General features: G+C 36.2%; 1 protein-coding gene across 2 annotated transcripts in view; it reads left to right on the top strand.

Moving 5' to 3' along the window:
* The window catches only part of LOC107711328 (SH3 domain-binding protein 5-like), a 10,780-nt gene extending 4,002 nt beyond the window's left edge, over positions 1-6,778 (top strand). For both annotated transcript variants that reach the window (XM_016516303.1, XM_016516302.1), the window contains 3 exons: positions 2,802-2,963; positions 4,731-4,904; positions 5,312-6,778. In XM_016516303.1, coding sequence (XP_016371789.1) covers positions 2,802-2,963; positions 4,731-4,904; positions 5,312-5,935 — 960 coding nt within the window. In that variant the 3' untranslated portion in view covers positions 5,936-6,778. The remainder of the gene's footprint in view (positions 1-2,801; positions 2,964-4,730; positions 4,905-5,311) is intronic.
* The last annotated feature ends 3,820 nt before the right edge of the window (positions 6,779-10,598 follow it).

Raw genomic sequence — 10,598 nt, 5'->3', positions numbered from 1 at the left:
ACTCGAAATCAACCCCAACTTTGCTTTAAAAAGCATCACAAGATCTCCTAACCGAAGATTACATGATCACTAACGGAAATATATATATATGTATATATATATATATTGTATATATATTTTTTCAAGCAAAGCAAATTTTGAAAGTCCACCGGAAACATATTTTCTTACATTTTGGCATATAGACAAACTATGTTGAAGGTGCATGTTATTTGGCAACATGCTTGAGCAAAGTATTCAAATGTCTGAGGATTTTTATTGTTCCTTTTGTTTTCTTCAAATATATACACATATATACATTATTCCAGGCAACAGCCCTACTTTTAAATCGACACCTGACATGGAGTTTCTTATTTGTTGTCTCTGATAAATTAATAAATTAGATAGCATACCCATTTAAAGAAGTCACTGTTTATGTAACTGTCCATAAATTATTTATTTGACAAATGACGGTAATTTTCTGCAAATCTGTGGCAGTTACGGAGGGATTCGGGCAAGTGGATCCAACTTTGGCGCCTGAGCTTTATTGCTATGAATCGGAAAAGAAAGCTATGAAAGCAGAAAAATGTGCTGTTGCTGCTTGATCTCGATTACCAAAAATCACATTGTATTTGATGCTCAACTCAATTAAATCAAATGGGAAAAAAACATTGTAATTGTATATTATATATATATATATATATATATATATGTATATATATATATATTGTATATATGTTTTTTCAAACAAAGCAAATTTTGAAAGTCCACTGGAAACATATTTTCATACATTTTGGCATATAGACAAACTATGTTGAAGGTGCATGTTATTTGGCAACATGCTTGAGCAAAGTATTCAAATGTCTGAGGATTTTTATTGTTCCTTTTGTTTTCTTCAAATATATACACATATATACATTATTCCAGGCAACAGCCCTACTTTTAAATCGACACCTGACATGGAGTTTCTTATTTGTTGTCTCTGATAAATTAATAAATTAGATAGCATACCCATTTAAAGAAGTCACTGTTCGCCAGCTCTGGTATATATACCATATATATATGTGTGTGTGTGTATGTATGTGTGTTAGACAGTTTGCATACTACTGTAAAACACCCTCGAAAATGTTGCTTCTTTAACTTGATCCCCTTTAGAGCAGCGCTGCTTCAGCCATACTCATTCAGACAGATAGCTTTGGCATGGCATCATGTCTTGTGCTGTTGTTTGAGCATGTCACCACCACGAGCTTTGCATTTTTAAGACAGATTGTCAAGTTAAAAATCGTCCAACTTTTAACAAAACATGTCTCAAGACCTCTAAATTCTGTTCTTTTTCTTTGCTCTCTGAGCACAGGAATACATTTTATGTAGCCTCCTCCATTAGAAACATGTCTGTGACAAGTGAACCCAAAACCAGCCAAATTATACAGGGCTTTCTTAAGACTGATTAGTCGACTAGTCATACAGGCCACCCACAGTCTGGTAAATTTCTAAAATCGTTTTTTTGCACATGCACAAAATTAAAGCAAGATCCAGTGCCTCTAACACTTTTGAATTCAGTTCTCGTATTTAAGTCTTATACCTTCTGATAGGGTTTCCTGAGAAATATGGCATAGTTTTCTGCAAATGATGTGTGTCTGCTTTTAATAGTGACCTAAGTGACCTTAAGAAACACTTTTATAGGCATATTTTACTCCTCCCAAGTGATTTGAATAAATCTTTTTCAGTCAATATTGTGCAAAATAAAGGCTACATTTACACAGCAACAGAATTTGGTTGTCAGTTCTGTTTTGAATGCTAAATATGCTTACAAACCTTTCAGTTATAAACAAGAGCGGTATCCTTATTTTATATTCAGCTTTACCTGCTGAGATTTTCAGGTCTCACAACTGAATTTTGAGAGCGAGTTCAATTGAACTGTGCTGTATGAACCTCAATGAAGAGCCAATCTCTTCTGCATGTATGTGTTAAGGTTTCTCAATTCTACTGTTGGTTTATTAAGCTTTGGCTTGAACCTTACATTTATTACATAATGTACTTTCGGTTCTGATGAGACTTTCTGGAGTTACACTTCGCCATCTTAGATACTGACTTTTGTTCCTGTCACTATGTTTACAGGTGATATTCATGGCTATCGCAACAATAAAAAAGGGTCTTGGCTTCAGATATTCAGTCATACAGACATCATTCGATCCCCTCCTATAAACTGAACATTTGAAGAGTCTGCTAGTAAATGCAATTGTCGATATGAACCTAGCCAAAGTCCGATATCATCCTTGGCGAGGATGCCATATTTCCAGCAAGTTATCCCAATGAAATATGGCCTGCCATTCCCGGTTCCTGACTTTTATTGATTGGTTTGGGTGTTCTGATCTGTGCACAGCAATTTTCACTGACAGCAAGCCAGGCTTTTTTGAGCTAAACGGTTTTCAGATCCAGCCTTGTTTGCGGTACGATTGGATTGGATGTCAACTTTACAGTCCTCAACTCCTATTGGCCATTTCATCCTCATTATTTAAAGTTGATGGTTATGGCTTGTGGTTTGATAAGTACTATACAGAGTACTTCTCTCATATTTTCTTTTATTGCATAAAAAAATAATATTGCTGTTGAATTGTTATATTCTTCCATACTAATCCCACATCCCATAGCTAGTGTTTTATTACATACATATAACCTGATATAAAGTTTGGAAGGATTTGCAGTGCCTATTCACTTTATGGCTCTCTGTAAGGTCAGCATCCCTTCCTCTGATTGGCTGCATGTTTACAGAGCTGAGTGATTGATTGCTATATATGAAATATGATGGATGACCTTACCCACAGGCTCAACAGGAGACCCAGAAGGCAGCGCTGAGGTACGAGAGGGCTGTCTCCATGCACACGGCTGCCAGAGAGATGGTTTATGTGGCTGAGCAAGGTTTATTGGCTGACAGGAACACATTGGACCCTACCTGGCAAGAGATGCTAAACCACGCCACGGCCAAGGTATGACACAGTGACTCAGCATTGCTCTTTGATAATTACGGTAATAGGCGGTGGCATAAATTTTCTCAAAAACACAAGTGCTCTTAGGTTTACAACAGGTCTTAATGGCTAAAATCAATCCCTCGTCATCACAATTATAGGTTTTGTTTGTTAAATCTTAATGTGTCTTTAAATGTGCACAGCTGGTAAGTGTGGATTTGATTGTCACAGTGGGAGCAATCAATAATGCTGATGAATGCACACCTACACTTAAAGATCAAGGTTACATTTCTTCATTTATATTTTATTCAAGCCCTGCCAGTAAAATGAAGCAGCACTTTTCAGATGTGAAATTATCCTACAGTTTTTTGTTTCCAGTTGGGTTGTCACCAAAACTTCAGTTGTCGATACCAATGTTAGTGAAATTTCAAGATTCTTGATTCCAAATCCAAAATACTTACATACTATTAAATCACTTCTTTATTATAATCATTCCCTCAAGTTTTTCAATAAATCATTCAAGTGAACAGTCAGTAATAACTTAAAGAACAAATGACATGCAAAATAACATAAAAACAATGGAACAAAGTTACAAATGAAGTAAACACTGATTCAGGTTTATAAATGAATCATTCAAGTGAGCAGTGAGTAATAAAGTACAGAAAAATAACACGGAATAGAACAAAATTACAAATTACAGTGCTTGAAGTTTTCAAATTAATCATTCAAGTAACTAGTCAGCAATAAAAAAATGATAAAGTAACAAATTACATGCAATAGAATAGCAACAATAGAACAAAGATACAAATTAAGTAAACAATGCTTCAAGTTTTTTAATTAATCATTTGACTAAACAGTCAGTAATAAAAAAAAATATCCAAGAAACAAATTACAACAGAACGTTTTATTACTGACTAAATGGTAATACAAATATCCAAGAAACAAATTACAACAGAACGTTTTATTACTGACTAAATGGTAATACAAATATCAAAGAAACAAATTACAACAGAACAAAAACATTGGATGTGCCTGGTCTGACTGTGGATGATTTATTGGTGCATGTTATTCCAAAGAATAAATTTGTCTTTGTTATCTTTAATCCAGATGTAATAACTTTCTCTGCAGTGACTTTTCTCCTGATGTCACTCAGGCTGAATGGTTTTCTGGATAGCCAGATAGTTATTTTAGCAAACTCACATTCAGTCTGGCTCCATTCTGTTTTGTAATGCCCACTTTTAACAATTTATTCAATTCCCAGATAAATAACAAAAGTTTTTTTTTTTTTCTTTTTCAGTAACCTGTCTTACTTCACAATTCATGTTAACTTAAAGCAAAAAAAAAAAGATTTAAAAAAATTCCGTTTACTCAACCGTTTTAGTAAAAAGTCAGCAATAAAATATAGAATAAAGAAACTAATTACCAGTGATATAACAACTAAAACAATAGAACAAAGAATAAAGTTAACAGTAAAAGTTTCAGAAACGGTAAAGTAAACATTCAGAAATATATTGAACAGCCACACTATAAGACCAATTGATATTATTGAATTTTCTTTAACCGTTAGTATCAGCTTGATACAAAAGTACTGTATCTTTAACATTCCTGAATGCTATCGTCAATCTAGGTTTCTACAAACTCTTAAAAATACTCCGTTATTGACGGTTGATGCGATATCAACTTGTCATGTCTTTGTATGAATGATACAGAAAGATATGAGAATAAATTTGATTAAATGTCTTTTGAGAACGGAACAGGATATCACATTTGACATGGTGCTGTTTGCAGGTGAACGAGGCAGAAGAGGAGCGTTTGAGGAGCGAGAGGGAGCACCAACATGTCACTCAGCTTTGTCAGGAAGCAGAAGCGCGTGTGCAGACTTTGCAGAAGGCTCTTAAGAGGGTCATTATCAAGTCCAAGCCTTATTTTGAGCTCAAGGCTCAGTTCAACCACATCTTAGAGGTATGAGACTGGCCTCTGCTGTAAAGGTATTCAAGGTCTGCTGGCCATATCGATTAAAGTAACAAAATGAAATCCTCTATGAAATGCAAACTAGGGGTGGACGGAATGAACAGAAAATTGACTTGTAGCATACAAACTATTCATACAAACTATAATTTTTTTAGTTTTTAGTTTATTACTTTTTGTAGTATACATTATAACATCAGCCAATTATTGGTTATTGGCCATTACATGAAAATAACTGGATTGAATTTCAATATTAGTGCATCCCTAAATATTCTAAAATATTTTTCTGATTGGATGATTCTCTGTTGTGATTGCTATAATGTCATTAATATATTTGTTGCATGAACGTGACAAATGGTCTTTTTATTCATTGTTTTATGATTATCACCACTCATTAACAGGAGCACAAGTCCAAAGTCGTCCAGCTGGAGGAACGGGTGGCGAAGGTGAAGACACGATATTCTGTCGCCCTCCGCAACCTTGAGCAAATCAGCGAGCAGATCCATGCACAAAGGGGTCGCATTCGTGCCGCCAGAGAGCGCAACAGAGCCCGTGGGGGGCGGAGCTCTCCGGTGGGGGCGGAGTCTGAGGGTGTAATCCAGTCAGGGGTGTATGCAGGGGTGGTGGCCAATCCTTTAATGGATAATGACTGGGCCGATCAAGAGAAAACCAGGCAGTGGGTGGAGAAACACAGGGATGCGGGGTGGGGCCGGAGAGAGAGGGCGGAGAAGGCGGGGTCAGACTCCATGTCAGTCATCAGCCTGCAAACCATCGCCTCCGACCTAGAGAAATTCGATTCTGTGGAGCACTTGGGCGACCTTAGTGACGTCGGAAGTATAATAGGTGAGGAGAAAGAGGCGGAGAGCGAGAGAGGATTTAGAGTCGATGATAGAATAGTAGAGCGAGAGGTGGCGAACCTCTCGAGACAGGACGCAGAGAAAGGTGCCTCAGGGGCGGACAGACAGCAGAGAGATAGAGAGCGTGAGAGCTTTGTGAAGCAGCACCACAGAAGTATTAGTTTGTGAGGAAACAGGAAATTAGAGTTGCTTGTTACTCCACCCCAATCTTGGAGGGCTAAAGCTTGCCTGCAGGCTTCCAGGCGAGACTCTCAACTGACTACAGATGAATCAGACTGAAAACACTCTGCATTTGCTTAAAGGTGAAGTGTGTCATTTCAGCGCCCCTTGTGGCAAAAACATACAGGTTTCCCGAAACACTCTCTGCTATTGGTTAAATAAACAGATGATCCCACCCCCAAACTTATGCCATTGGTTGAGCCAGTGTTGCTGTGTCGGGCTGGTCAGGATGATCAAACAAAAAAGTTAGAAGTCTTCGGGAAATCAACATACTAATGGCACTAACTGTGGAAGCCCGTTTCCACTCGAGAATGGGAAAAAAAAATAAAATGGTAATTTCAGATAAAAATACATTGTCACAGTTAAGAGAAACAAAGTCACGATGGGCATCATTCATTAAAGTTTTGTAAATATATGAGTAAATCTGAATTAATTTGCACATAAAGTGGACCTTCCAGAAAACGGTCCTTCAGATTCACAAACGCTTCAAACCTTAAATTTGATAATTAAACAAGTATTAAATGAATTCAACAATCCACAGTTAGCATAATTGAATTACAGCTATGCATCATATTTGTTTATTAATGAGATTTGTTTTCACATTTAATTAATTGGTTAACTAATTCATTTTTTATATGAAATTTGTTTTAGGAACAATTTGTTTAGGAATTTCATATAACATGACTCCGAAATTTTACGTCAGAATGGCTTTATGAACAATTTGTCAAAAAATTCTTCCTGTTCATGTTTCATGAATGAGGCCCATTGTGACATTGTAAGACCTAAAGCAATTATGAGTTTTGTTATTTTATGTCACATAATTGTAAGAAATAAACCTGCAATAGTCTTGTTAATTTTATTATATATATATATATATAAATTTTTTTTTTTTTACTGAGGATGGTAAAAACTGGCTCCCCTAACTAACAGTGCTACCACACGCTTCAGATGAGCGGAGAGCTCCTCCAGGGGTGATGACTAAGATTCAGACATAATGAATCCCTTTTTGGACATAAGAAATTGAGTAATCGAGAGGAAGTAGAATATTAACACACCTACACTGATTGACGTGGCATTATTGTAACACTGCACTGTAGCGGAGGGGGTTCAGATGTTCTCGGCAAATTAATGAATAACAATAAGGAGGGGGGTTGAGGAGATATTTTAGTCAGTCCGCAGGGATTTGTAGTTCTCATGCTCTGATCCTGTCTTTTCTTGGTTACGGTTTCACTATCGGTCAGGGAACAGGGAAAAAAAGACACTTCACACAATGCGAGACAGAGGGAAAACAAGTGAGAAATGGATTGAACATTGAAGATCAAACTCACATCTCATGCTCTTACATTGGAGGTCAATGGGTACAGTTGTACACTTCCCTGATAGGCTTCCATTGTTAGTGTGTAACTTGAAACACTTTTGGTTTGTTTAGGAGAATTAAATTCAACCTCACTCAAAGTCTTTTCTGTGGTGATGGATAATATGACGCTGTTGATCCAACTTAACTTGTATGTAACCTGGAATATTTTTTTAAATAATATTGCCGTCTTTGGTTCCCATCTCCAGGTCTCTCATTTAGCAAGTGTAGATATCTGGGATACTTGTTTAATTTTTTTATTTGGCTGTCAGTTAGTATTATTTTGTGCAACATGTAATGTTAAGTTCTAGGTCATCAATTTGTGGCATTTATGATATATTTTAGATCTAGAGTACTGTTTTTATTGATTTTGATCTGTTTGAGAGGTTTTAGGTCAGTCCAGGAACGTAAGAGGGTCTTGTCTTAGCAGAAAGACAAGAAACAGTACATGTTTACAAGTGTGTCAGTTCTGCTGGATTTTTACAAGTAAAGTTGAGTAAATAATACAACAGTGGAGCGACTGAATGATGAATGATGTGTCCTTGATGACATAACTGTGTTTTGCAGATATACACTTTAAAATCATGTAATATGCTAGCTGTTTGAACAAACCGTGCTGTAGACAGTACAGTATTGTTTGCAAGTTTACATCCTACTCTCCTCTCCCCAATTTTTTGTTGTGTACAGATTCCTCACCTCTCCTCATAGTAAATAGATGATGATCTGTAGAATTAATCCAGTATGCTGCTGTCTCTCTCCATTCATTAGGTCATATGAACTCTATGTATATACAAGCTGATGTATGATGAATACAAATAATCCTTACGTGACTGATACTGTAACTTATTCTGTAAATGTTAATTTATTGCACAGTAAGAGATATTAAAACTTGAATTGAACAACTATGCTCATCTTTTTCTTATTTAATCTCACTTGACAATTATAGAAGTATTGTTTATTGTGACTTTATATCACATGATATGACTTTATATCTCACAATGTAACTAAATCAAAATTTTGACTTTGTTTCTTGTAATGCGACACTGTAACTCACATTGGGACTCACAATTGCAACTTTATTTCTTTGTCTCTTGTGAGGATTTATTGCTATTCTGACATAATTAACTAAAAATGTGACTTGTTTTCTTGCAATGTGACTCTATATCTCTCAATTTTGACTATTTTCTTGTAAGTGTGACTTTATATCTTATAATTGCAACATTCAAACTAAAAATCGGACTATATATCTTAGTGTCATTCTATATCTCTCAATGTGGAAATTATTTCTTGTAATTGACTTTTTTTTCTTAATTGTGACATTGTCTACCAGTTGTGACTTTTTTTTCATTAATCTGACACTATAACTCACATTGTGACTTTAAGTGTCACAATATGACTCTCACAACTGCAGCTTTATAATTGCGACTTTGTCTCACAATTATGAAGATTTATTTAAAATGTGCCTTTATATCTTGCGATGTGACTCTATCTCTCAATTCCAAATTGATTTCTTCTAATTCTGTCTTTATTTCTCGTAATTGTAACTATGTCTCCCAGATGTGACTTTATATTTCGGAGTTGCAGCTTTGTTTGTAGTAATGCAACACTATAACTCAAATTGTAAGTGTGAATCTTACAATTGCAAATATTTTTTTTGAGACAGTGTAACTAAATGCAACTGTCTCTTACAAGAGATCAAGTCGAAATCAAGAAAAATAAAGTGACATAATTATGACTTTTATTTCTCGTATATTGTCTCACAGTTGTGACTTTATTTCTCATAATTGTGGCTATTTCACAACTGTGAAGATCTATTGCAATTCTGATATTTTAACTGAAAATATGTCTCAGTGTGACTCTATATCTCTTAATTTCAACTTTATTACTTGTAATTATAGCTTTATTTCTCATAACTGTGTCTATTTTATTAGATGCAACCAGATTACGCATGCTTGCTGTAGTAAATGAGAAATGCACTTACTCGTGGGCCACCACAAGACAAGGAGTGTCCTGGACGGTTGCTGGGGCATCGCTGTGCAGATGCTAAGACGTCCTGTAGGCTTGTTAAAATTGCTAGCCCTACATATGAGCAATAGTACCAGTTACGCTTGGCTTAACAAACACCACTAATTACCAGTTACAATGAAAGTGTCTCAATAGCTTGGTAATTGTAATCAAGAAGAATGGCGAGTTCCCAGGTTTCTCAGGTATTTTAAGCTGAATGTTGAGCCGAGAGCAGTGGGGCACTCCAGCTACTTGAAATCAATCAGATGTGCTGGAGAACAGGACTTCCATAATGAAAAGAGAAAGAGAAGAGATTATCCTCTGTCTTCAGTCTTTAATTATTCAACAATGATATAAATATCGAGCAGAGAACTCATAGAAACCGGCCGCTGGGGAGAGAAAGCAGTGTGTGAGGACTAGTGCAAAGGATGAATGTGATGTAAAATGCGATAATTGTCATGTTGAAAGGGCAGTAAAAGGGAGGATGAGGGCAGTTTAAGGCGAGAGACTAATTTCTCTGTGACTGCAGAGAGTGAAGGTGACATTAGATGTGGGAGTTTGTTAAAGAGACAGCCAAGATGATGACAGCTGAGTTTAAACTGAGAGATGAGGTGTCACCGGCAGCATTTGTACCCAGAGCTGCTCCCGCATAGTTTTTTTCTCTCTCTCTCTCTTTCTGGTTTTCATTATGTTGAAATTTCTCACTCAGGACTTTGTGACTCACTGATTCCACTGCTGGGATACCTGAAGAGAAGCACATCAGAAAATGCTTTATTTTGATTGTCAATTTAAAGAGGTACATTACAGGATGGAACGAGCCTTGTTCCTTCACATACATCAGAACTTATTTATAGATGTAGCATTTTGATCATTGATGCAACTTTTGTTTGTTTAAAGGGGTCATATGATGCGATTTCAATTTTTCCTTTCTCTTTGGAGTGTTACAAGCTCTTGGTACATAAAGAAGATCTGTAAAGTTGCAAAGACTAAAGTTTCAAATCCAAAGAGATATTCTTTATAAAAGTTAAGAGTCAACCACACCTACCTAAAACGGCTCGTTCTAACACGCCCCCACATGTCTACATCACGATGTGGGAAAATTTGCATAACGCCGCCCAAATGTTCACGCAAAGAAAGAAGGCGTAACTTTTATTCTCGCTGTAGTATTGTTGCTGCCGCCATGTAATGAATCGCTGTGTGATTCGTTGTGAAAGCGAAACTACTTTGTTTGGTCTTCCAAAAGAGGACAATATC

Source organism: Sinocyclocheilus rhinocerous, unplaced genomic scaffold, assembly GCF_001515625.1.
Source record: "Sinocyclocheilus rhinocerous isolate Xijiao unplaced genomic scaffold, SAMN03320098_v1.1 scaffold86, whole genome shotgun sequence".
NCBI lineage: Eukaryota > Metazoa > Chordata > Actinopteri > Cypriniformes > Cyprinidae > Sinocyclocheilus > Sinocyclocheilus rhinocerous.
This window is presented reverse-complemented; position numbering and strand designations above follow the sequence as displayed.